The sequence below is a fragment of the Odocoileus virginianus genome, chromosome 20 (assembly GCF_023699985.2).
Source record: "Odocoileus virginianus isolate 20LAN1187 ecotype Illinois chromosome 20, Ovbor_1.2, whole genome shotgun sequence".
NCBI lineage: Eukaryota > Metazoa > Chordata > Mammalia > Artiodactyla > Cervidae > Odocoileus > Odocoileus virginianus.
This window is the reverse complement of record NC_069693.1, coordinates 8,850,979-8,877,921: the sequence shown is the minus strand read 5'-3', so window position 1 is coordinate 8,877,921 and position 26,943 is coordinate 8,850,979. Positions and strand designations below refer to the sequence as shown.

Genomic DNA, 26,943 nt, shown 5'->3' with positions numbered 1-26,943 from the left:
AATATATTAATATACCATAAAGATATTCTCCTCTTTTAATAGAAGTGATAGTCTTTGGGCAACATTCATTATAAACAAGTACAGATAAATAGATATAGATAGGTATATACTTTCTCCTCTTTTTAACACATGGTAGCCCACTGTAGACCTCATACCTGACCTTGCCCTTTCTACCTCACAGTCTATCTTGAAGATCTTTCTGTATGTGAACATTTTTTATAGTTGCATGGTATTCCATTGGGTGGCAATATCTTGACTTAGATAATTATTCCCATATTAAGGGGTGTTCAGGCTGTTGCCAGTCTTTTGGCCTGAAAAAAAGAAAAAAGAAGTAGGATTTAGTGAATAACCTGCACATGTGTTGTGTCATTTATGTGGCGCCTCTGAGTCCGTGACTACATGTCACTTAGACATTGTCAGAACGGCCTGTGCAAGGAATTCTGAGGTTCTAAGGATCACCCAGAGTAGATTTTTGCTTTTTCTGCTGATGCCAGCACAAAACTGTCCCCTCCCTCTACCAGGTGGCCCATCCCCTGCACCCCTGCACCCCAAGCGCAGCCCAACCAGCACGGGGGAGGCGGAGCTGAAGGAGGAGCGCCTGCCAGGCCGGAAGGCGAGCTGCAGTGCTGCGGGGAGTGGGAGCCGCGGGCTGCCCCCCTCCAGCCCCATGGTCAGCAGCGCCCACAACCCCAACAAGGCAGAGATCCCAGAGCGGCGGAAGGACAGCACGAGCACCCCTGTGAGTTGGGGGGTGCTGGGGGGATGGCAGCCGGGCCGCCCCCCCGCCTGTGGCCCAGCCTGTCAGTGTCAGCTGGGTCGCATTTCTCGCACTCCGTCATCTCCCGCCCCTCCTGGTCCCCAGACACCGCACTGGGTCCTATTACATCCTTTCGGTCATTCACTCGACACACGTGTATTGAATGTGCTCTCTGCCTGAGTTTGTACTCGATTCTGGTGTATAAGTTAGGATTCAGTGTCCAAAAGAACTTCTCTGTGCTTTCAACTTGAAGGATTTAATATGGAGAATTAGCTGTGGTGCTTACACCGTCGTAGGAAGGGCTGGAGGAGCAGGCCCAGGACAGGACCTACAGGAGACACTTTGCCACGGCAGAGCTGACCCACCAAGGGAGCGCATGCCTTTGAGGCCCCCTGGAGCTCTGCTGAGCTCAAGAACATACAGCCAGGGCTATGATGCAAGACTCAGAAACGTCTCCTCCACCAGAAGAGCCTCTTGCTGCCCAGAGGTCTGGAGAACCAGTACTGGTGCCCTGCTGAAGCAGAGACCCTTATCCCATTGTCTTGCCTGTGTGAGCAGAAGTCAGAGGGGTAGGAAGGTGGCTGCCACCCCATTTCCATCTCCCAGATCTCCACAAGAGCAGAGGTTGCCAGATCCCATTCATACCCAGAACCTGGGCTGCCGAAGAGTTTCTGGGGAATGTAGCATTTGGCTTTCTTGCTTCTGCAGCTCCCTAGAATGCTGTAATACAAGCTGAGAGAACCAAAATATCCTCAACGTCAGGAGACAGAGGTGGAGGCTAGTTACAGGAAGGTGGTCAGGATGCGGAAGCCGCATAGACCAGCGTGTGCATTACATTGATGAGCTGTGTCACCTCGAGCAAGTGACTTCCCCTCTCTGAGCTTCTCTGTGCCACCCTGAGAAATGAGCTCATCAAAGAGCTTGGGTTGTCGGGAGGATCTTGTGCCATCTTCACACAGTGCCTGGCTCAGTAAGCACTCAGTGAATGAAAGCTGTTGTTATTGTTGAAATACATCCACACTTTCAAGACACTAAAAAAAGACAGCAAATTACCCCCTCCCCCAAAAAATGGAAGGAAGGAAATAATAAAGAGAATTAATCAATACAGGAGAAAACAGATGCACACTAGAGAAAATCAACAAGCCAAAAGCTGATTCTTTGAAAAGATTAATAAAGTCAGTGGACCCCTAGCAAGACTAATTAAGAAAAAAAACACACAACATTGTAAATCAACTATACTTCAGTTTTTTTTAAAAAAAGAAGAAAGAAGATAGCAAGCACAGAGTGAAAAGGAGAGCGTCATTGTGACATAAAAAGAAAGATGGTACTAGGAACTACTTTATGCCAATAAATTTGACAATTTAGACAAAATGGACAAATGTCTTTTAGAAACACACCAAAACTGACCCGAGAAGAAATAGAAAACCTGAACAGTCTCAACACTTCCCCATAAAGAAAATGCCAGACCCAGATGGCTCTAAACTGGTGGAAGTCTTCCAAACATTGAAAGAAGAAATAATACCTATCTTAGGCAGACTTCCAGAGGGAAAAAAGGATTACTTCCCAGCACATTTTATGAGGCAACAAAATCCTGATAACGCTATTCCTGTCCTCAATTCAGTGCAATGCAGGGTGGAGATGTATGTATGAACAGATGCGGTCAGTACAAAGTAATGTGGCCAATACAATACAAGGCTGTAGATGGGAGCACAAAGAAGGTAGCTGACTCAGCCAGGGCCCAGAGCGGGGATATGTTATGACCTGACACCTGAGAGATCCCTAGGAGTGAGTCAGAGGGAAAGGTAGGAGGAAGACCCAAGCAGAAGAGACAGCCTGTGCAAAGGTCTTCAGGAGGAGAGATGCGACTCCCCTGGCAGTTCAGCAGTCATCACTCCGCCTTCCCATGCAGGGGGCCTGGGTTCAGTCCCTGGTCTGGGAACTGAGATGCCACGTGCCTCTCAACATGGCCCGAATAAGAATGTTTTTAAAAGTTTGATACGGCTAGAGGTGGGGGAGGCCTGGGAGAGGAGAGGTGGGCAAGGCTGCCCCCTGGAAACTTTCCGTGACCTTCTCTCCCCCCAGCTCCAAGGCCCCCCACGACTCTCAGCCTGCATTGCTGGCATGACCCATTGACCTTTCATGTCTCTAGCCAGAGTAAACCATCACCTACTCACTTGTAGTTCACACACAGGCCCCTGCCTCATTCCTAATGAGGGAGGCCAGAGAGGGTAAAAGGGGTTAAGGAGTGTCCCTTTGCCCCCTCACTCTCCTCCTGGCTTTGTCTCCTACAGAACAACCTCCCTCCCAGCATGATGACCCGCAGAAACACCTACGTTTGCACAGAACGCCCGGGGGCTGAACGCCCATCCTTGTTGCCAAATGGCAAAGAAAACAGGTATGGAGGGAGGGCAGCAACGGGGAAGGAGAGATGGGGTATAGGTGAGCAGGGCCCCCTGATCTAAGATGTTAGACATTATGGGGACAGGTGGTGTGGGGACGGGGGAGTCTGCATGTCTGCCGTTCCTTTGGCAGAATATACCCATGTCCTCCCTGTCCCAGACCCCCCTGAAAAATCCTCCCTCCTTAATTAATTAGTCAGCAGCAGCAGCAAAGCAGTCTGCCCCACTCTCTGCCCACAAGCCTGGGGAACCTGAATTCATTTTTTTTTTGAATGATCCATTTTTAGAGTTGGAGAGAAGCCCTAGAATGTCACAGCTTCAACATCCTCTAGTTGGCGGGATTTCAAACTTACTTGCCTGAGTTGGTTCAGGCGCCTTCAGCTGGCAAGTGAGGGAAACCAGTGCAGGCTGGCTGGAGCATACAAAGAGAATGAATTGGTTCACATCACAGTTCAAGTCCCAGAGTGGGGCGGGCTTCAGGATCATGACACTCCCACCCATCAGGGCTAGAGGGTGTGACACCCAGGTGCACTCTGGGAAACACCCAATAAAGGGATGCAGGTGTCACTGTTTGGTGGGGGCAAGGTAACGGAGTGTTTGGAAGCGGTGATTCAGCTCTGAGTTCCGAATCTCGCCTCTGCACTCCACGAGCAAGATGACCATCGGCAGGTGTCTGAGCCTCCGTTTCCTCCTGTGTGAGATGGAGCCAGTGTTCTCTGCCTCCAGTCTCTTTAGAGGGATCCGGTGGAGATCAGGTGTGTCCTGTACCTCACACAGGGTCTGAGACACAGTAGGCATTCGATGAGTCAGAATTTATTTGGGGGTTATTAAATTAAAGTAATAATAGCCAACATTTATCAAGCAGTAACCGTAGTCTGGGCCTGTATACATCAGCTGGTTGAATGCCCCTAACAATTCTGTGAGATCAATCCTGTATCTCCGTTTTACAGCTGAGGAAGTGAGGCAGAGATAGGTTAAGTAACTTGTTCAAAGCCACACAGCTGGTAAGTCAAGGAGCAAAGATTCCAGACTGACTCCAGAGTCTGTACTTTTAATCACTATTATAAATGGCCTCCAAGTCCTGGCCAAGAGATAGCATATAGTTAGGTTATAGATTCAGGAGTGAAGAGACCCTAAGGCACAGTAGATGAGGTAGAGGTTTAGTCCTCTGTGATGCAACTATCCAGAAGTAGGAGGCAGGGTCCTCCAAGGATTCAGGACCAATCTTAACATGAGACTGCAGCTCTGGATCTGAGGCCACTGCACCCGTGGCCACCATTTCCCAACCAGCAAAATGGGTGGAAAGACAGTGGAGTGCAAACTGCTTTTCTGTTCAAAGTCATGACCCAGAAATGGGCCAGAGCACTTCTGCTTACATCCTATTGGCCAGAACATGGTCATATGACCATCCCTAGCTGCAAAGGAAGCTGGGACATGTAGTCTTTGGCTGGGTGGCCATGTGCAATGTTTATAGTCTCAGGGGTTTGGTTACTAAGAGTAAAACAAAGTGTATGGATTCTGGGTGAGAGGTAATGGTATCTGCCAGTCAGGGCTCCCTCTTTGAGATCTGGCTGGTCCTGGGGTCCTTAGAAGGATATTAATTGGAGGTCTCACTTCTGCTGTGAGGACTGGGAGGGTCAGAGGGCCTGGGGAAGGTCCTGGGATAATGGAGCTACCCCTGCCTACACAGAATCTTGAGAATTAGAGGGAGGGTTCCTTCCTCTTTATTTTTACCTGTTGAAAATTTTCATAATGAATGTAAGTTTCCTTGATGTTCACATCTATTCCTCTCCCACGTTTGAATAATGAAAGTTCAGATAGCAAAGTGTTTGCACAATTGATGTGGTTCCTGAGGTTTGGATGGCAAGTATCAGGGGATTCATTTAAAAGTATATCTAAATGTATTCAACTGAAGTTTGGAGAGAGGAGAGTTGGGATAGGGGTTGGTTTGGAGGGGACAAAGCTTGAAGAATGGATGGTTTGAAGGAAGAATGATTTAGGAGGTGAGAAGGGTCAGTAAAATAATGCTAAGTTTGTATAGTGTACAGCCTGCACAACTCTACATGGCAGCCTTGTCTCTGAGTTCCAGACTGGTAGAGGTTTCTGATCTCAGGACAGACCAGTGAAGAATAAGAGGGACGGAGGACTCTGGCCTGCCTCAAAGCTCCACCCTAACTTGTACCTCTCTGCCCACAGCTCGGGTACCCCACGGGTGCCCCCCGCCTCCCCCTCCAGTCACAGCCTGGCTCCCCCATCAGGGGAGCGGAGCCGCCTGGCACGCGGCTCCACCATCCGCAGCACCTTCCACGGTGGCCAGGTCCGAGACAGGCGGGCAGGGGGCGGGGGAGGTGGGGGCGTGCAGAATGGGCCCCCCGCCTCCCCCACACTGGCCCACGAAGCCACGCCCCTGCCCACTGGGCGGCCCCGCCCCACCACCAACCTCTTCACCAAGCTGACCTCCAAACTGACCCGAAGGTGAGCCCCATGGGACTTGGGGGGCAGGGAGAAGGATGGGGGCTGATGGGACCTAACCTGTCTTCTGCTCTACTCTGCCTCCTGTGCCCCGACACCTCCGTCTCCTCCTCCTCCTCTTCCTCCGTCACCCTTCACCTCCCTCCTCACACCACAGGGTTACCCTCGATCCCTCTAAACGGCAGAACTCTAACCGCTGCGTTTCGGGCGCCTCTCTGCCCCAGGGATCCAAAATCAGTAAGTCCCCTCCACCTCTGCTCTCACGGGTCCTGCCTCCCCGTCTGCATGTCTGACCCGTGCGCGGGCCCGGCGGGAGGGGGCACTGTGAGTCGGGTAGGGGTCTGTATGTGGGCTCTGGTCGTTCATTCACTCAGATAATAAACAGCAGTCTGGCCTCTGGAGCCAGACTCGGGGTTCAGACCCTGAGCACTGCTGAGTGACCTTAAGCAAATGACTCAACCTCTCTGGGCCTCACTTTCCTTTTCCCTAAAATGGGGATAGTAATAACAGTATCTTCCTCATAGGGTTGTTGTGCAGACTAAGTGAGGTGATACATGGACTGAGCTGTGAATGTTGCCCCAGAAAATACTTTATAAGTGTTTTCTATCATTTTTATTCTTTTGAGTGTCTACTGTGTGCTTGGCACCATCGTCAGCCCAGAGTAAAGTGAACGAGAGGGATAAAATCCCTGCCCAGGGCATTCTACTAGGAGACCCAGACAGTAAACAATAAATAAAATATATAGACTATCAGGTAGTGGCAAGTACTAAGGAGAAAAATAGAGCAAGGAACTGGGATGGGGTGGTGGTGGTGGTGACGTGCGTGTCAGGGTATGGGGAAGGAAGGTACAGTTTAAATGGAGCAGGCCTCACTAAGGAGGTGTCATTTGAGCACAGGCTGAAGGAGGGGTTTGTGTGTCTGTCTGTCTCCTATATGTAGGTGTGTCTCTACCTACCCTGCCTCTCTTTTGTCTTCCAAATTCTTCAGTATCTTTCCTCCAACCTGCACTAACCATTTCTGAATGGGCTCCCCTTCTGGGTATGGAGAGGGAGATCAAATCCTGACCCCCCAGCCCAGCTCCAGCCCTCAGGGAGGAACCAGGGCTGAGGCAAGGGCTGCCCTGCGTCCTGGAGGCAGTGGATTGAGGGAGGGGGGCCCGCTTATGTCCGTATTAAACACTCATCCCCCCACCCTTCCTGTAGGGTCACAGACGAACCTGAGAGAATCGGGGGACCTGAGGTCACAAGGTGAGTGTGCCTCCCCTTTTGCCTCATACCCCTCTTGTGTAAGTACTTCTCACCACCCCCACCAGACCCTTGGTTGGGGCCCGAGCCTCATCCTCCAAGGCCAGTTTCCTGGAATGCTCCTGTGACCCCCTCTTGTCTGCCACCTCCTTTTATGCACCCCCACATTGATTTCCTCTCATGTCCACCTCCATCCCTGAGCATCATCCTTTGACCATGTTTAATTTCAGCTTCTCCCATCTATAACCCACTCCTCCCCCAGTTGACACCACACCACCTTTCCCCTCTCATCCATTGAGGCACAACAGTTGCCAACAACCCTGAGCCAGTATAGAAACCTCAGTGGAAATAGGGAGCCTCCCCAGCAGGGCCAACAGTACCAGGACCAAATCTTACTGGCTAGAATTGGGTCACATGTCCATCCCTAACCAATGCCTGTGACCAGAAGGGTGGAGTACTCTGATTGGTCAGACTTGGTCACATGCTCATCTTTGAACCAATCAGAGTGGGGGAGGAGATGTGGACTGCGCTCTTTGCCTGGAAGTGAGTCACCTGTTCACCCTTGGAGCTGAGAGCTGAGTCTGCCCAACCTAAACCAGAAAGACTAGATCTGCAATGCTTTTCAAGGAGAACACTCTTGGTATTTTAGGAGAGACATTTCTTTGTCAGGCAGGGCCCTCTCACACACTGCAGAATGTGTATCATTCCTGAATCATCCCCCACCCTGATAAATGCAGGCAGCACTCCCTTCCCAAGACATTTTGACAATCAAAAAGTCCTCTGAAATTTACTAATATCCTTTGGAAGACAGTACTGCTCCTAGGTGTGAGAAATCCCTAGTCTAGAGTGAGGAGAATTGGTTCTTCAACCGAAAAAATGATTATTACCAGAAGGAGGATGTATTAGGAAACAAGTTGAGCTGCTATAGGGAAGATACCCCAAAATACAAACAGGAGTAAGTTTCTCTCTCACACAAGCCATGTGTCCAGGCCAGGCTGGCAGGGCCACTGTGTTGTGTGAGATCCTCCTGGTACCCAGGCTCTTACATCCTCTTCCCTAGAGCCCTGTCGTCTTCACAGTCCATGCCAGCTCGTGTTGCAGCCTCACAGGAAGTGGGGCAAGAGAGTCCAGGGCTTACGGTTTCCTTTGAAAGAGGTGGCCGGAGTTACATGGCCATGTCCTCGCACATCCAGGCCTTTGGAGACAAGGCCACAGCTGGCTGCAGGGGAAGCTGGGAAATACAATCTCCAAGTGGAGAGCTATTTGTACCATGGAAAGACTGTCCCTGGAGTAAAAGAGGTTTTGAGAAGACGTCTAGGAGAGCCTGTCCCCAAGTGGGAACTGGAGGTTACCTTCCTCTTCTCTCCCATCTCTAACCCATCATATCTTCCCATCTCAGTTGCCATCTACCTTGGGATCAAACGGAAACCGCCCCCCGGTTGCTCCGATTCCCCTGGAGTGTGAAACTGACCAGCTCGCGCCCGCCCGAGGCCCTGATGGCAGCCCTGCGCCAGGCCACCGCGGCTGCCCGCTGCCGCTGCCGCCAGCCACAGCCGTTCCTGCTGGCCTGCCTGCACGGGGGTGCGGGCGGGCCCGAGCCCCTGTCCCACTTCGAAGTGGAGGTCTGCCAGCTGCCCCGGCCGGGCCTGCGGGGAGTTCTCTTCCGCCGCGTGGCGGGCACTGCCCTGGCCTTCCGCACCCTCGTCACCCGCATCTCCAACGACCTCGAGCTCTAAGCCGCCACGGCCCCGAGTCCCCTCCTCTTCCTCGCCCCCTTCACTTCGACAGAGAAAGGGGGTCAAGGAGGGGATTCTCCCTTTGTCATCACCTCAGTTTCCCTGAAATGGATTTGGGGGCAGAGGTTGTCCCCTCTGTGTTCTCCGGGGCCCGCTGAGCAAGAGAGAAGAGCAAAGGGGCTTTGCAGGGGGAGCTGGCACCTTCCTGGAGCCCCTAGCCCACCCAGTCCCCCCTCACCCTGCCATGGGGCACCTGAGGAGACTTTGGGGGCAGGGTGGGGCAGAAAAGAAAACTGAGGAAACTTCCATTCCCCGACAGCTCAAGAATTAGGCCTTGGGCAGGGACAAGAAGACTTGCTGAGCCTAAAGACTGAAGAATTGGGGGTGGGGGGGGCCCGGGAGTGGGGGTCAGAAAGGCAGATTCCTTCCCCTGCCCCTCCGCTCCTGCTCGAATCCCACGTTCCTGCCCCAGGCTGGCGCGGGGCACTTTGTACAAATCCTTGTAAATACCCCCACACCCTCCCTTCTGCAGAGATCTCTGGAGGAGCTGTCGCTCTCACCTCTGGTTTTTAAGTTATTACACCCCCCCACCCCCCTCCTGTCAGCCCCCTCACCTGCAGCCCGATGCCCAATAAACTTAGGAGAGTCCCCCCTCCCCCACGCTGACCCTGGGGTTTTCCTTCCCTGCCCTCACCTGCAAGTGAGATGAAGAGGAGGTGTGTGACTTTGGGCCAGTGGTTTCTCCTTTCTGAGCCTTGGTTTTCTCATCTGCAGAATGGGAGCAGTGGGGGTGTGGGGTCAAGGGTGATTGTGGAAGAGGGCAGGAAGGGACTTGGCCTCATCCACGAGGCCCCAGTTCCTATATTGGACCCCCCTTCATCCACTCACATACTCACCCACGTTATACTGGACTCTAAGCCACTTCTTACTCCAGTAGTACATTTATTCAATAAACAGTCATTGACCGGTGCCTACTCCATGCCAGGCCCAGTGCTGGACACGGAGATGCAGGGAGCCCCTGTCTATGTGGGACGTGTGTTCTGATAAGACACTAGAGAAACCATTGCTTTTTGGAGGCGGGGTGGGCCAGAAGAGAAAGTGAGAGGGTTTGGGGAAGGCACTCCAGAGAAACTGATGCTGCATTTGAGCTCTGAAGGATGAGTGGGAGTTGACCAGGTATTGGGCATCCCCTGGGCACAAGCCTGGAAGAGGGAATGCATGGTATGGCTCAGAGAACTGTGGGTAGTTTCAGCATGGCTGCTGTGTTGAGGGTGGGTGGAAAATTAGCAAGAAAAATGATGTATTAGGACTAATAATCCATCTACACCTAAGCAAAAAAGGTATTTGTTTGCTCATTTCATAGGCCAGGGTTGCATGATTTCAGATACAGCTGGATTCAGGCCACAGTCTGGCTCATCTCTGCTTTTTTCAGTGTAAGTTTCATTCTAGTAGTTTCATCCAGTAGGTGCCTGGTGTTAACGGTGACACCAGCAGTTCAAGCTTTTATCCTTCTAGCTTAGCGGCTATAGCAGAGTTCCTCATTGCCAACTTCAAGCAAAAGTCCCAAGACAGGCTCTCATTGGCCTGGGTAAGTCATGTGATCACCCCCAACCAGTCACTGTGACTCTGGAATGGCCTGTACCTAGGGCTGGACAGAGAGGGGTTCCTCAAAGGAAAGTCACGGTGTCACGATAAGGGAAGTAGAAGCATGACAGACTCAAGCAGAAAAGAGGTGTCCAGTGCAGGAACGCAGGGCATTTCACCAGAGCCTTGTGGGCCAAAGCATGCAGTCTGGGCTTTCATCCGACGGCACTGGGGAGCCACGGAGTGTTGCTTGCAGGATAGAAGCTTAGTTCAACTGCCTCACTTGCCTGTTTTAAGTCATGGTAGGGTCAACTGTTGTATTCTTCATGGGACAGGAAAGTCAAATGAGAACTGAAGGGGGCTAAAAATTAAAAGAGTGGCTGGCTCAAGAGAAAAAGAGTGGTCAGTGTTGAAAAATTCAGGGTCTAAGGCAGAATCAAAAGCCTATCATGTGTTAGGCCATAGCAGGACTCTGCTGAAAGACAGGTGCTTGTAGTTGAGAGGGTAGAAAAATGAGGTGTGTGGCAGGGGAACCAACCCTGTCACAAAAACCTCTATTCCTGAGTTCTTCCTCAGTTCCCAGCCCTGGGCTGGGACACAGTGGGGGCCAGGAAAACCCCAGCCCTGCCGTCACATAGGGCTCACTGTCCAGGGGAGGAGGCAGCTGTGTCTTCAGTGATGACTCGAGTTGGTGAGGCTGGTTGGGGGAGTACAGAAGGGGAAAGTGCCCTCACCAGGGAGGACTTCCTGGAGGAGGAGGCTCAGCTCCCCTGGGACAGGGAGAATGGTGAGCAGCTAACCAGACAGAATCGGGGGGGCCTGGGTTGGGGGCAGGCATGAGTTCTAAGCAGAGAGAAGCAAGTACAAGTCCTTCAACAAACGGCATGTGACTTAACTGAGTGTGGCGTCACTGTGAGAGATGAGGCTGGAGGGCTGGTTGGCCTCGAAGGTCGTGGAGAGTTACCTGGGCTTTGTGCTGAGGGTACTGCGGAGCCACAGCAAGGTCATTGAGTAAGAGAGTGTCAGGGGCAGGCAAGTTTGTGCTGTGAAGGGAGGGAGGGAATCGGGTCAGAAGGGCAGGGGGACAGAAAGTGGGGAGGGAAGGAGTGGACTTCAGGCTTAGGAGGCAAAATGGGAGGGACAGACATGGTAGCTGACAGGTGCCTGGATGGCAGACTTGATGCTTGGACCATGGTCTGTGCTGTATGTGGCACTGCGAGTGGAGCTCAGATTAGTGATGGGATCTTCAGTTGGGGGCAGTATTGTAAAGCACATCCCAACGTCTACCAGACCCTGAGTGCCCTGACCTTTGGGGTCTCTTCTGTGTCCATAATCTCTCTGGAAACTCTTGGGGACATCCCTAGGCCTCAGTCTCCCCTCTGGAAAATGGAGAGATTTCCTCTAAGGGCCCTTTACCTGTGTGACTTAAGGATGGAAAATGTGCCTCCTCCAGGTCCCTGGCGGGCTCTGTCTTCCTAACTTTGCCTCACATTTTCTTCTAAAACCTTTGTCTCTTTGGGGGCCCACCCACTACCCCCTTGATAATGGAGGCCTCATCCTATTGGGTCAAGTAGAAGTGGTTGACCTGGCTGACACCCAATATGTGTTCAGATGTTTCTTGCCTTCCATTACCCACTTCTCCCATTCCCGACCCCAAGGCGACTTTCTGCTGTTTCCTGGAACCAAGCTCTCCAAAAGGCCTGTCCTCAAAGACTTCACAGGGATGCTGTGACCCAAGCTCCAGCCTGGAGGAAGAAACAGCTTGGGCGGACATTAGGGTGGGGATTGCACAGTGTAAGGAACGGAAAAATGTATAGAGGAATCATAAGAAAAGAACTGGAAAGAAGAGCCTTCGGCATATGGTACGTATTTGTTTGACCTTGAAGAAGCACACATAGTAGAGCATTCTAGGAGACGTTGGGAACCATGGCAGGTTCTTGAGCAAAGGAAGGGAAGTTGAAAAGAGGAGGGCAAATTCAGATATTTTGTTTGACCTCCGTTTCTCCCTAGAATGGATCCTGTGTTTGAGATCTGAGCATGAGTGATTGGGAGCAGAGGTTGGGAAGGGCCCAAGCTCAGTTTGTGACACTGGACCACACCTCTCTGGATCTCAGATTCCCCATAGAGCCTTGTAATGTTTTAATTAGATGCTGTACCCTGAACTTGCCTCATTTTAGAGATGGGAAAAGATGAGAAGGGAATGGCTACCCACTCCAGTATTCTTGCCTGGAGAATTCCACGGACAGAGGAGCCTGGCGGGCTACAGTTCATGGGGTCGCAAAGAGTCAGACACGACTGAGCGACTAACGCTTTCACTTTAGAGGTGGGATAAAACGTGTAGCCCTAGGACATGCCTAGAGACGACAAGCCACTTTGAGGTCACATAGTAGCTAATTGCCGAAATTTTTCCTCCTCCTCCTCCTTCAGTACTAATAACTATCAAACACAACTCTAAGGCCACCATTGCTTTTATTTGTTGCTTTGAGTGGAGAAAAAGCAACAGCTCCAGGTGAGGTCTATTAGCCAGAGCTCCTGGTGGTGGGCGGAGCTTGAGGGAAAGAAGAGGAGACCGTAAGGGAGGTTTTTCATTGGCCAGAACCCAGAGGATGGAGCCCATTGGCTGGAACTCTGGTTGAAACTGGAACTAGAAGGATGCATAGAGCCCCAGGTGGACCAAACGTTTATAGGCTGGGCTCCAGGAGGAAGGGCGGGCCTCCGGTGGGCTGGGTCCTCCCTTGGGCTGGGGCTCCAGCAGTCGGCGGCGGGCTGGCTGTGCGCCTACTTCTGAGCGGGGATCATGTCGTCGATGGACTGGCCCTTCTCCAGCTTCTTCTCCATCTCCACCATGAGCTTCACACCATCCACCACCAGCTGCACCTGTTCTACCTCCGACGAGCCCAGCCGGTCGGCGTTGGACACGTCGAACACTGAGCCCACGGCAGCCGTGTCCACACCACCTGCGGAAGTAGGAGGCAGGGGCTAAGGAGCCAGCAGAAATGCTGGAGCGGGGCCTGGAACGCGGGCCGCCGTGCCAACAGCGCAGGCGGACGTACTGGGTGAATGCCTACTGTGTTAAATGCATGCAGTTTCCTGAGCGTCTGTCTATTCTCGGGCTGGCTTTAGGTACCTCAACCATCCAACATTGTGGGTAACGGAGTTGAGTTCAGGAGCCGGGCTGCCTGGGGTCGAATCCTGACCATCTTCCCGTTTACAGACGGGAAAGTGAGGCCCCTAGGCGGCCAGGGACATACACAGTGTATATTAATCATATAACCATGATGGTATATGGACTCCTCTGAGATAAGGCGTGCTGATGCCTATTTTCAGAGGAAGAACTGAAACTCACAGAGGAGCAGCTCTTGCCGACCCCCAGAACCCGTGGGGATGCCCCTGCTCCCCTTCAGCCGCCACTAAGGGCCAGCCCTGGAAGCCGCGTGAGGGGAACATGGCCGCACCTGTGCCTCGCTTCTGCAGGCGCAGGCGAGTGAGAATCTCCTCGAACTTGGGATGCTTGCTCAGGTGCGCCAACTTGACATGCACGCCTCCACGCAGCCCGGTGCCCAGGTTAGATGGGCAGGTGAGCACGTAGCCCAGGTGCTCGTTCCACATGAACGGGTGGCCGGCTTTCTTGAATATCTCCTCAATCTGAGGTAGGTGAGAGGACCCGGGATCAGCGCTGCGGGCACCCCCAAATACACCCACCACCCGGACAGGGATCCGAGGGACGGGGGTGAGAATGTCGGTGGTGGTAGGACTCCGAGAGGGCGGAGGCACGAGATTCTCGGGGCAGGGACCCGACCACACAAGTGATGGCTGGATTCTGAGGGGACGGGGGGCTTGAGGACGCCTTGAAGGCGGGTTCTTGTCCGCGGGGCTTGAGGACAGGGGTGGGGCCGGTTTCCCAAAGGGCGGGGCTTTGGAAAGCGAGGGCGGAGCACCGCTGAGGGGCGTGGCTTCGGCGCGGGGAGGAGAAGGGTTCCGAGGGGCTGGGGGCGGTCACGTGGAGTCACGCGAGGGCAGGCACCCACCTTCTGCAGCCCCACGCAGAAGCGGCGGAAAACCTCCTTCATGTTGCCCCCCTTCTCCATGGAGATGACTCGGAGGTGGTCCTCCTCGTTCACCCACACCAGGAAGCTCTTGTTGTCATTGTGCCTAGCATCGGGCGCAGCGAAAGGTCAGGGGACCAGCTCCGCGGGAACCCCGTTCCCCTCCCTCTTGCAAACACTCGTCCACCGCTAGGGGGCAGCGGGCCTAAAGAGCACGAGGGCTGAGCATCAGTCTCAGCAGCTTACACCTCTAAATGTCACAGGACCCGTGAAATCTCGAATCGTGGCATCAGTGGCTTTTAGGGTCTTAGTTCTTTGCACAATATTATAGAATATTAGAATCAATGAAAGACGGAAACCGAGAATCAGAATTGATAAATCTTCCATGACATTGTGACATCACAGAAGGAGTCTTAGGCTAGAAAACTTTAGTACTGGAAATGTTTGAAACCATTGACTCACAAAATCTGACATTAAAATAAAAAATCTCACATTAGTGGAACCTGGAAACACTTAAAATCTTGAAATCTTACAACCTATACTCTCCAAATTGTTTGAAACCGAGCTCCAGAATCTGGTGGGAGGCGGGGCGGGGAGGGTGCGGGGCGGTTTCCATCATAGGTCAGTTGGTAAAGAATCCGCCTGCAATGCAGGAGACCCCGGTTCGATTCCTGGGTCGGGAGGATCTGATGGAGAAGGGATAGGCTACCCACTCCAGTATTCTTGGGCTTCCCTTGTGGCTCAGCTGGTAAAGGATCCGCCTACAATGTGGGAGACCTGGGTTCTATCCCTGCGTTAGGAAGATTCCCTGGAGAAGGGAAAAGCTACCCACTCCAGTATTCTGGCCTGGAGAATTCCAGTCCATAGGGTCACAAAGTCGGACACGACTGAGCAACTTTCACTTTCATCAGAGTTGGGGATTAAAAAATTACTAGAAAGCCCAGCTAGCAACAATAATTAGCAATAAAAATCATGCCAATAGCCAGTATGGATACTTACTATATACCAGACACTTTTCCCAATATTTTGCATAAATTAATTCATTAATCCTCATAAGAACCCCAAGAGCTAGGAATTACCATGATCACATTTTATAGATGGAGATTTGGGGCAGAGAAACATTAAATTACGTGCCCAAGATCACACAGCTAGTAAGTGGCAGCCCTGGGATTTGAACCTAGGGAGTCTGGTTCAAATCTGAGTTTCAAGCTTCTTAAAATGTGACATGCAGACCACAGGGAAGGCAGGGTTGGAGGTCAAGATCACCCTGGAGAATTGCTGTCATGGTCTTGACTCTGGTGGAGGGTCAGGGGACGACTAGAGGAGGCGGGGCAGAAGGGGGGCATTGGGCAAGGGGCCTCACCAGATGCCGCGGGCATCGGGCCAGTCTCGGGCCATGCCTGAAGCCAGCAGCAGCGGGGACACGGGCTTGTCGAACAGGAAGTGGTCGTCGATGAGCTGCTGCTGCTCCTGCTCTGTCATGCTCTTCAGAGGGTAGTATTTGCCCTTGAACTCGCCCGTCAGGCTGTTGAGCGCTGGTGAGGGGCCGCGGGAAGGAGGGGTCAGCAGCCTGCTCTGCAGGTGGGCTGCAGACGCCCTGGGCACCCCACACTGCTGTCCACCAGGGGCCTGGGCCTTGACCCTGTGGAGGTTCTAAAGGTGTCTAAGCCAAATTCATGACCGCCCCCTGAAAAACATGCTCCTCCGCTGTCTGCCCAGGCCTGCGAACACCCACACCATGTGCTCAAGGCCAAAAACATGGATTCTCCCTTGCCTGCCACCAATTCTCACATCCAGTCAGTCTATCTGTGGGCAATAGTGTGCTGGTGCCCACTCCTGCTGGCTGGTCGGGCAGAGTCAAAGTCTCAGGAATCTGGGAGCCATCAGTAAACAATATTATAGTATATATAGTATTTGCATATATTCATAGGTATTCATAATACATAGTGTGTATTATGTGTTGGAGGAGGAAATGGCAACCCACTCCAGTATTCTTGCTGGTAAAATCTCATGGACAGAGGAGCCTGGCAGGCTGCAGTCCATGGATTTGCAAAGAGTCAGACATGACTGAGCAGTTGAGCATACACACACACATGTATATTATGTATATAACAAATACATAATACATACATGCATTTGTATATATTCATATCATAAGACATGACAAATATGTGTATAATGTATTTCTATAATATACATTTTAAAAAATATGTTATACATATTTGTATAATATACTACATAATATGTTCTATATCATATACTACCTACTATATTATATTGTTAAAAATAAATTACAAAAACAAACTATATTGGGTTGGCCAAAAAATTCGAGTTTTCCTATAACATCTTTCGGAATGAGCTTTTTGGCCAACCCAGTATTTAAAATGAAGATAGTAAGTACTCAGGACTATCACTTGCTAATTACTTTACTACACTTACTATTTTCTATGTTCTTGAAGTCACCTGTTGCATCTGTGTGGTGGAAATTCTACATAAGCACACGCTACTGCACATCTCTTCCCATTACCCCTCTCTGTATGATGTCATGTCGTTAGCTTAAAATTGGTCTCTGTAGGAGAATTTACACCAGAGAAATTGGCAGTTGCTGGCTGCAAATCAAGGCTGCTGCTGCTTTTTTTTTTTAGAGCCAGTTGTTAAACATTTAGCAGAATGACCCACTCTTTCTCCTCATCCCACTGCTCCTCTCACTCCCCGGCCCCACCTGGACCCCAGCAGTTGCCCTTCTACGTCCCTCCTACCTCTGCCCATCGTCTGTTCCCCACCAGGGGGATCCATGTAAGTCTGAACCTGTCCCTTCTCTGCTCACCAGTCTCCTCTACCCACAGGGTCAGAGCCAAAGTCCTCCCGACAGCCCACAAAGCTCTGTACAACCTGGTCACCCCAACACCCCTCTGACCTCATTTCCTCCCCTCTCCCCATCAACCACTCAGCTCCAGCAACACTGGTCTCCTTGCTATTCCTCCAACACACCTTCCCACCCCAGGACCTTTGCACTGCTGTTCACCTGCCTAGATTTCTTCCCAAGTTTGGCTCCTTCTTGTCAATCATGTCTCAACTCCTTTCCAACATAGCTGCCCACAGTCATTCTGTGCCACAACCCTTGTTTCTTGGCTTCATGGCATTTGGGCATGATCTTATTCTTTTGTTGGTTTCAGTGTTTCCTCTTATCTCCCCACCAGGCTGACAGCTCTGTGAGAGCAGTGACCTTGGTCCATCTTATTCATCATGGGAAACCCAGCTCCCCACACAGGGCCAGAACAACCGTAAATGTTTGCTGGGTGGATGGATGGATGAATAGACGGATGAACGTCAGGACCCTGGCACAGTTGGGTGTCAAATCTTGACAGCATCCCTTAGACCTCCCCCAGGGGTAATACTGCCAGCTGTCACTCACCAAGCACCTGTGATTATCAAGTTCTTGCAGTGTTTTGGCAAATGGGGGCTCAAGGGCATCCAGAGCTGGGGTGGCGGCTCTCACCTTCCACAGAGAGTTTCTCCACGGCCCGGCGCTCGCCGCGGGAGCAGTGGGGGGGCAGTGCATAGCCCTTGATGCTGCGGCCCGTGCGGACACGGCTGCTGAGCACATAGTGGGGGTCCAGGTCGTCTCCACCCTAGGGAACGGGTGGGAGTCAGGGCAGGGCAGACCATCCTGTGCGCCCTGCCCCCTCCCCAGCAAGATCAGATCTCCCCCGCAGGCCCTCCCAGCCCTCGTGGGCTCTCAGCTGCTTCCCTTGGTTCTTCCTTCCCCGCTGGCCTCTCTCCCCCTCCTTCCCTGGCTCTGTCTCTCCTTTCTCTCTCTCCCCATATTTATCTCCCTTTCCATCTCTGTGTCTCTGCTTCTCCCTTCACTCCCTGTATGTTTTCTACCTGCTTTCCTCTCTCTCTCTCTCTCTCTCTCTCTCTTCCCTCCCACCCCTATCTCCTTGGCTGTCTTCTGTGTCTGCCTGTCCATCTCTCTTCCCATCCCCCTCTGTTTCTCTCCGTCTGTCTCCATGTCTCTCTGGGTGTCTCCTCCCCGCTCCCCCGCCCCGCCCTCCCCGGGCGGCCGACCTTGAGGTTCTCATGGTTGAGGTCAGTCTTGTGCTTGTCCGTGGGTTTGTAGCCCCCGTGCCGGTCCTGGATGATGGGGTCAAAGAGATCCTTGAAAACCACATAGGACTCCTCATCGCCAGCCACGCAGCCCACGGTCATGATGAAGGGGTGACCTGGGGGGTCAAAGGGAGGTCAGAGGTGCTTGTCGGCCACGGGGAAGGCCTGGGTTCCTGGGTCCAGTGTAGACCGTGTGTGCACACGTGTGTGTATGTGTGCGTATATGCAAGGGAGTTCATTGAGCATCTTGGGTCAGAACTGAGGCTGAGGGCGGGTAGGGATGGGGAGAGAAGACTCGGGGAGATCGAGGCGGTATCTGGGGGTGGGCGGTGAGAGGAAGGCTGAGCGCAGGACAAAGGAGAAAGGAAAGTCTTAGGGGCAAGCTACTAAAAATGTTACCACGTGAGACTCCCCAAATCAAGGGATCTTCCCCTAAAAATGTTCAGAACCTTGGAGACTATCAGCCCCCACCAATAAGAAGAGGCTTGAAAGACGCTCTTGGGCTTCCCTGGTGGTCAAATGGTTAAGACTCAACACTCCCAATGCAGGGGGCCAGGGTTCAATCCCTGGTTGGAGAACTAAGATCCTGCAGGCCTTGTGGCCAAAAAAAAAAAAAAAAAGAAAAAAACCCTCTTATTTCTCAAGTAGGGAAACAGAGGCCTGGAGAGAAAGGGCCTCTCCCCTCAGTCATGAATTGGGGGCTGAGGCTGTGAGCTGGTCTCTTACTGAGCCCCACCCGCCCTGGTGGGGTGTTCCTGGAGAAGGAACCCCCCGTCAGAGTCAGAGCGCTCACTCTGCCAGGAGCCGCTCCACATGCCTATGTCTGCCCAACCTGGGCGCCCATTTTTCAGGTGAGGAGACTGAGGCCTGGAAGATGCAATAGCCTCCCTCAGGGGCGTCTCACATGATGCTCGCACACGATGAGCAAGTGGTTTGCCACCTGCCAGACCCTGTCCCAGGCCCTCACACATTCAACTCATCTGTTTCTCATGGCAGCCCCATGAGTATGGTCCCCACTTTACAGATGGGAAAACTGAGGCCCGCCTCACAGCCCCTGTGACGCCCCCCGGAGGCCTACCTGGGTTGTCCACACCTGTCTGGATGACGTCATCCAGAGTGAAACCGGATGGCGTCTCCTTGTCCCGCAGCTTCTTGTACAGCTCGAGGGTCAGCGCCTTGGCCATGTGATTGTTGTGCTTGCTGAGGTCCGGGTACTCCTCCTCCGGCTTGAAGTTCAGCTTGTGCTTGTTGTGGGTGTTACCGAACGGCATGGTGGCGGCGGTGTGGGGGGCCTGATGGGGAGGGGTGGAGGGGGGTGTTAGGTCACACCCACGGAGACCAGCAAGAGAGCAGAGCCAGGCCCTGGGGTCAGGCAGGCCTGAGGGAGCCAGAGGGATCCTCTCTCTGAGCCCGAGCATCTCTGGGATGTATCACGAGTCTGAGGTTGGGGTCTGAGCTCTGCCTTATCCTGCTGGTGACCCCAGGCTAGTAACATTGCTAGAGACTCAGTTTCTCCAGCTGGAAAAATGGAGGGGGGAACCCCTCAAGCCGGAGTCGTAACTGTGATAAGATATGATAACTGATAGATAAGAGTGTAGGTTCCAGAATCAGGCAGCCTGGCTTTGAATCCCAGCTCTGCTGTGTGACCTTGGGCAACTTGCTTAACCTCTCTATGCCTCAAAATAATCACCTGTAAAATGCGGGTAGAATAGCATTCATCTCATGGAGGTGTTGGAAGGATGCAATGAGTTCATTATGTAAAGCACTTAAAATAGTGCCTGACACACACTAATCATTATTTTGCTAGCTATTGTTGTTATTGTTGTTTTGAATTACGAGGAGCTGGTGAGGGTGGAGGATGTTGCTGGGAATGAGTGTGTGAGCAGAGAAGGGACATTCTCCATATGAAGATTCTTGGGTGCTCAGTCGAGGAAGGAGAGGCAGGGTGAGAGGGATGGCTGGGGGCCTGCCCCCACCTCTGCGTGCTGACACTGTCCTGCGGGGCACAGTTAAGAACAGCTCAGCCTCTGAGGTCGACAGACCTGGGTTCAAATCCCATCCGTGCCATCTCTGGGCTGTGTGACCCTAGGTCAGCTGCTCAGTCTTCCTGAGCCTCTGTCTTCTGTGAACCAAACCTTTCCCATGGGGTTGCCAGGAGGATTCTTTGAGATCCAGCATGAAGCCAGTTGAGCACAGGCCCCAGCATGGAGCTGGGACCTGGTAAAGAACCTGCCTGCCAATGCAGGAGATGTAAGAGATGAGAGTTCACTCCTTGGATCGGGAAGATCTCCTGGAGGAGGAAATGGCAACGCCTTCCAGTACCCTTGCCTGGAGAATCCCTTGGACAGAAGAGCCTGGTGGGCTGACACCCCACAGCGCCACAGAGCCTGAAGCAACCAGCCCGCACGCCTCTAGAAGGGTGGCTGCTGCGCTGTCGTTATTACTTTTGTTCACAAGACCCAGGAGGAGGGAGGCCCCTTTAGCGGCGCTGGTAGGGACGAGATGCTCATTCCCAGCTCCAGGCATGGGGAGCGGGCGGGACGGTGCGAAGGAGATGGGCATGAGGGTGAGCTGAAGGCCGAGGCATCAGGCCAAGGGGGCTGGAACCCACGAAAGCCTTTGGAGTTGATGTCCAGGGTGGGGATTTATTTTTAGAATCTGGCAGACTCCTCTCCCCCACCCCCAGCTGCTACCCCACCCCCACATTCCAAGGGCTCGGCTTGCACCAAGTCAGCAGGCCAGAGACAGGTGGGCCAGGGTGGCCGGGAGGACATGCATTCAGGCTTTGGGGCTCAAGGGCTTTCAGCCCAGAAAGGCCCCTTCAGAGCATGTCCCCACCCCCATCTTTTCTGGGGGCACGCCGGGAGAGGGCAGAGAAGCAAGGTGGGGGAGCCCAAGAGACACCAGCAGACGTAACCCAGAGCCCCTCATGCACACACCACCACGCACCCCCAGGTCGCACGGTAAATGGGCCCACGTGTGCACACCTCCCAGCTCAGGGACACCCGGCATACAGGGGCTCATGCAGGAGCCACGGAAAGTCAGACAGACACAAGGTCACACTGTGCAGAACACAACGGGCCACAAGGTCACCAAGGCAAAGAGCCTGACAGGTGATACACACACCTCCCACGGCTTACGGTGCCCGGTTCTGGCGACAGACCATCATGAACAAGGCCTGGCCCGCAGCCCCTTGCAGGGCAGGGACAGCTGACCACTGTGAAGGCTCCTTTCCATCCTGGGGTCTCCCCCCAGGACGCCTGGCCCCGCGATCACAAGTCACGGCTGGGAGTCAGGGGCTCCCAGGTGGCAGGGACTCTCTGACACAAGGACCACCTTGCCACACACCGATCCACCTGCACGCGGGGGCATGTGGGAGGCAACATGCAAGGCCCCTTCCACAAACAGCTCAAACTCTGGCTCCCATGGAAGACACTCCACTCTGGACCCTTCCCCGGGCAGTACCTGGCTGGGCGTTAGCTGGAAGGGGCTGTCTGTATCCCGGAGGCGACACTGACCCAAAGGAAGGGCTTGCAGCCCTGGCCTTATATAGGGGGGGCCTGGGCTGTGTGATTGGCTGGGAGGGTCTGCCCCCTGGGAGTGGGCCGGAGGGCAGCTGAGCTCTCCACCTCACTGCCCGGGCATCATGCCCACCCCGAACCCAGGCATGCCTCGCGCCCAGCCCCATAGCCTTGTATGGGCTGCGCCAGGGTCTGGGCCCATATCCCCCCCGGCACCAAGCTGGTCCCCGCACCAAGTGCTGAGTCGGGCTGGCAGGGACAGCTGGAGCCCCGCCGGGGCCATGGGATAGTGTCAGAAAACATCCCAGGCACGTAGAAGTCACCCTCCCCTGGCCCTCTGCTAGGCCACTGCCTCCCCTGAGCCCCCAGTGGCCTTGACCCCAGCACACAGCAGGTCCTGAGCCCTGTCCCTGGGGAAACCTTGCAATGGCCCTGAAGGTCAGGTCTTTGGTTTTCCGGCGGAGGAAAGGCCCCAGAGAGGCTGTGTGACTTGCCTGCTGTCACCCAGCTATAGGGAATGTGTGACCAAGGCCGAGGTGGGAACAGGGGACAGCCTGACCCCAGAAGCCTGTGCTAGGATGCACCTTCCTCCTCGGAAGTGCAGGGAAGGAAAACTGAGGCTGGGCCAAGCTAGGGCGGATCTCACTCAAGGCCAGGTTGAAGGTGGTGGTCACCCTTCCCACTCCAATCCACCAGCCCAGTGACCCGGGGAGATTTCCGCCGTGGAGGGTACAGGGAGGGACGGCCTGCTGGGAAGGGAGTTTATTTTTAGAGCTCACTGCTGCGATCTCCTCTGGGAGACCCGAGGTGCTGGGGCTGGGGGGGTGCGGGGGCAGGTGTTGGTGGGGTGAGGTCACCACGTGTCCGGGTTAATTATAACCCAGCGTCTCGGGTGTCCCTTGGCCTCGCCTCCTTACAAGGGCAGCCGCGAGCTCGGGAGGCCACCCCTAGCCACGGTGGAAGGGGGCTGGGTGGTAGCTCAGGTCAGGGACACACTCAGATCCAGGCTTGATCGGGGACCACAAGGGCTGAGAAGGAGATCCTGCAGAAATGGGACGACACAGCGGGAATGGTGTCCTCGGCCTGGAAGGCACCAAGACTGCAGGATGCACGGATCGGGCAAGTCCAGGGAGCAGGAAACCAGGGAGCACCCAGTATGGAAACAAAGAAGAGAATGTTCCTTTCCTCTGGTGTTCCTCCCTCCTCCTGGGTCTCCCCCGCTTCTTTCTAGGCAGGGAGCACTGATCTAGGGAAAAGGGGGCCCTTTCTGCCTCTCCTGATGTTCCTGGTGGGAGGGGGACTATTTAGAAAACTTTTCTCCTTGGGGCCTAGTTCCTGATCACTCCCCTCACTGTCCTGTCCCAGCAAGGTCAGTGGGTCAAAGCACTCCTTCATAGTTACAGAAACTGAGGCCCAGAGAAGGAACTGGTCTAGAATCGTTATGTGTGTATCATGTCAACAATTATTTATTAAGCACTTACTGGGACCCAGCAGAAGATAACCCAAACCCCTGTCCTCATGGAGGTAACATTTTAGTGAGGGTGAACAAGTTGTTATACATTTTAATGTTGGGGACAATGGGGCTTTGAAGGAAAGAGACAGAGGGTAAAAGATGCAAGTGACGGGACACAGCGGAGGAGATCAGGTCAGACCTCGCTGGGGAAGTGACATCCAAGCAGAGACCAGAGGGAGCCAGCCATGTGGATATCTGGAAGGGGGACAGCAGGTGCAAAGGCCCTGAGGTGGGAGTGGCTTGGCATGTCAGAGAGACAGGGAAGAGGTTGGAGCAGATGGAGGAGAGAGTGGGAGGAAGAAGATGAGGTTGGAGGGGGCCCAGGAGCAGATCTGTAGGGTCCTAAGGCTCTGATGGGAGTCCCTGAGGGTTGTGAGCAAAGGAGAGACAGGATCCAGCCACATCACACACAGCCCAGCCCCCGGGACCCCTAATAACCCCTTGTGTGGACATCTGACATTCCTCTTGGCCACACAGCATCTGAAGCCCTTTCTACATTGAGGGAGTTCCCCACCCTTTGACCACCTCCTTTGGAGAAGCCCAAATGTCAGAAACTCAGTTTCCCAGAATCCTTTGCAGCAATGGTTCGTCATGTGACCTAGGAGGAGCCAATCAAACCCTCCAGCAGGGTCATAAGCTCTGCCTTCTTTATCTTGAGTCTTGCAGAAACAGTTGGCCTTGGGGAGCATTGTGAGCCTTATCGTATAGCTTCCTTCCACCCCTTGAGCCCCTCAGTCTCCAAGGCTTGTCCCTCCCCCGTCCCATCCCTCAAGAAAGTGAAGTCGCTCAGTCGTGTCCAACTCTTTGTGACCACTTGGACTGTGGCCCACCAGGCTCCTCCGTCCATGGCATTTTCCAGGCAAGAATACTGGAGGGGGTTGCCATTTCCTTCTCCAGGAGATCTTCCCGAACCAGGGATTGAACCTGGGTCTCCCGCATTGTAGGCAGACACTTCACCGTCTGAGCCACCACAAGACCTCCACATTCCCTCCTGCCCTAGTCTCCTCCCTGGTCTCCAGACCCAGTCTCGGCCCCTCCCACCTCTCTCTCTGCTGACCTCTCCTGCTCAGAGCCTGCCATTGCTCCCCAGTGCTCGCCAGAGAAATGAGTATTTGTTGACTAGGGAAATAATAGCCTCATCAATCAGTTGGAAACCCCTCCACCCAGCTTAGGCAGAAAGGACTTTCCTACCAAATGCTTACAAGATTGTTACAAGGGCTGAAGGAACAACTCTTGCCCTCAGAATCATGCTTCTTCTGGGAAACTGGACATGCTAGAAGGAGGTTAGCATGGAGGTTAAATGGCCTCTCCACTTTGTGGGAAAGATTGAAGGCAGGAGGAGAAGGGGGCGATAGAGGATGAGAAGGTTGGGTGGCATCACTGACTGGATGGACATGAGTTTGTGCAAACTCTGGGAGATAGTGAAGGACAGCCTGGCGTGCTGCAGTCCATGGGGGTCACAAAGAGTCGGACACGACTTAGCGACTGAACAACAGTTAACTCTCATGGAGCACTCCTACATGTCAAGTGAAGTCGCTCAGTTGTGCCCGACTCTTTGCAACCTCATGGACTGTGTAGCCCACCAGGTTCCTTTGTCCATGGAATTTTCCAGGCAAGAATACTGGAGTGGGTTGCCATTTCCTTCTCCAAGTACATGTCAAGTACTAGGCTAACTGCTTGACGTTTACTAACTCATTTACGTCTGAGCCTTACCAACAATAAGGCTCAGAGAGGTTAACTGACTTATCCAAGGTCGCACAGCAGGGAAGGAGCGGAGCTGGGACTCCAGCTGGCACTGGGCTGCTGATAGTGGGTTCAGGGTTTGGTGAAGATAATTTCCAGGCTTCTCAGCAAGGGGAAACTATATTGTCAGCCCCAGCATCCCTTTCTAGGTTTTCAGGCCCACATCCCCTTGCCCACTTCATCACCCTAGCAGTCTGACTTCAGGTTTCAATCACTGTATGTGTGTTAACCAGTTTTAGTTTTCCAACAGTACTATGAGGTAGGTCCTGAAAATTTTACACAGCAGGAACGTGAAGCCAGAGAGTCTGAGTCACTTGCCCAAAATCACTCAGCTGGAAAGAAGCAGACTGGATGAGGTAGTCACTCCCTTCCTCACTTCCCCTCTTTATGCCGAAGCCTCATTTTACAAAGAGTGGATGCTGAGGCTGCAAAAGGGCCAGGGATTACAGAATTTCTTGTATTCTCAGGAGGCAGAAAGTACAAGGATGCTTTATGGGTTCTCTCTTATAAGGGCACCAATCCCATTCATGAGTGCTCCACCCTCATGATCTAATCACATCATACTAATACCAAAGGCCCCGCCTATTAATACCATCACCTTTGAAGGTTAGGATTTCAACACATGAGAAAATACATTAAAATCATTGTTATTTGTTGTTGTTTAGTCGCTAAGTCATATCTGACTCTTTTGCAACCCCATGGACTTTAGCCCACCAGGCTCCTCTGTCCATGGGATTCTCCGGGCAAGAATGCTGGAGTGGGTTGCCACTCCAAGGGATCTTCCCAACCCAGGGATCAACCCCGGGTCTCCTGCATTGGCAAGCAGATTCTCTACCACTGAGCCACCAGGGAAGCCCGCAGATCATAGTGCCAGAGATCTATTGCTAAAGTGAAAGTGTTAGTCGCTCGGTTGTGTCTGACTCTATACAACCCCACAGACTTTAACCGCATGGACTTTAGCCCACCAGGCTCCTCTGTCCATGGGATTCTCCAGGCAAGAACACTGGAGTGGGTAGCTCTTCCCTTCTCCAGGGGATCTTCCTGACCCAGGGATCAAGCCAGGGTCTCCTGGATTGAAGGCAGACTGTTTACCATCTGAACCACAAGGGAAGCCACCTAAGTGAGGGAAATTATATATATACACCTAGTACCACAAAAATATAGTGAAACACACCACCCCAAAATGCAGGAGCTTAAAAGCACATGTGGGGCTGGCTAAGAGTTGGTTGTTTTGGGCTGGGTGCAACTGGGAAGCTTTGTTCCATACCATTATGTTAAAAATGAGACAACAGGCTCAAAATGCTAAGACCCATGTCATAAAATCAAGGCTTAACGACAGTTGCGTCTCTCCTGGAGACTGAATCTTAAACCAGCCACTCAGATCAGCTCTAGTTAGGTAATCTGCCCAGACAGGTGCCTGCCGTCCCTAAAGGAAAGCGACCTCACAATAACCAGTCTGCTTGTTTGCCTGCTTTGTTGTTCCAGGAGCTTTCGTTCCTTCTCCCTTCCTCCTATAAGAGTCTTCCATTTTGTTTAGTTACTCAAAGCTCCTTTCTGTCTGCTGGGTTGGGTGCCGCTTGATTTGAATCGATTTTAAGTAAACTCAATAAAATTTTAACATGCCTCAGTTTATCTTTTAGCAATATGGAGATGCTGTGGTAAGAGGGAACACACAGGGGCTATGTCATGCCTCCACCTGGACGCAAGAGGGAATCTTCAAAGTCCCTGAGATCTAAGCTCAGAACTGGGAGGACTGTCACTTGTGCTCCTCTGAGATTCACCAAAGCAAGTTGCCACACCCAAAGTCAAAGCCATCAT

General features: G+C 52.9%; 2 protein-coding genes and 1 long non-coding RNA gene across 3 annotated transcripts in view; 1 reads left to right on the top strand and 2 right to left on the bottom strand.

Annotated features, from left to right (window-relative positions):
• The window catches only part of MARK4 (microtubule affinity regulating kinase 4), a 29,965-nt gene extending 20,378 nt beyond the window's left edge, over positions 1–9,587 (top strand). Inside the window, 5 exon segments of the mRNA XM_070450693.1 lie at positions 522–739; positions 3,049–3,152; positions 5,353–5,631; positions 6,831–6,875; positions 8,272–9,587. Of these exon segments, the coding sequence (XP_070306794.1) occupies positions 522–739; positions 3,049–3,152; positions 5,353–5,631; positions 6,831–6,875; positions 8,272–8,608 (983 nt within the window). The 3' untranslated portion in view covers positions 8,609–9,587.
• On the bottom strand, positions 22–3,785 carry LOC110139980 (uncharacterized). The gene is made up of 2 exons (XR_002314633.2): positions 3,510–3,785; positions 22–311 (listed from the first exon to the last, which is right to left on the bottom strand). It is a non-coding gene; the product is annotated as an uncharacterized lncRNA (long non-coding RNA).
• Positions 9,588–12,644: 3,057 nt separating the features above from the next.
• On the bottom strand, positions 12,645–21,921 carry CKM (creatine kinase, M-type). Its single transcript, XM_020898209.2, has 8 exons — positions 21,814–21,921; positions 19,427–19,640; positions 18,310–18,464; positions 17,738–17,870; positions 15,602–15,773; positions 14,221–14,344; positions 13,648–13,837; positions 12,645–13,149 (listed from the first exon to the last, which is right to left on the bottom strand). The coding sequence occupies exons 2-8, from the start codon at positions 19,617–19,619 to the stop codon at positions 12,971–12,973; spliced, it is 1,146 nt and encodes a 381-aa protein (XP_020753868.1). The 5' UTR covers positions 19,620–19,640; positions 21,814–21,921; the 3' UTR covers positions 12,645–12,970.
• Between the last annotated feature and the right edge of the window lie 5,022 nt (positions 21,922–26,943).

Bases quoted from the DNA above. Each gene is read 5' to 3' on its own strand.
- CKM (XM_020898209.2), bottom strand. From the start codon at position 19,619: ATGCCGTTCGGTAACACCCACAACAAGCACAAGCTGAACTTCAAGCCG. The intron at 15,774-17,737 runs GTGAGAGCCGCC...GCCCCTCACCAG, and splicing joins GGAGAAACTCTCTGTGGAAG to CGCTCAACAGCCTGACGGGC. The intron at 13,150-13,647 runs GTGCGGCCATGT...CTACTTCCGCAG, and splicing joins CCTGCAGAAGCGAGGCACAG to GTGGTGTGGACACGGCTGCC.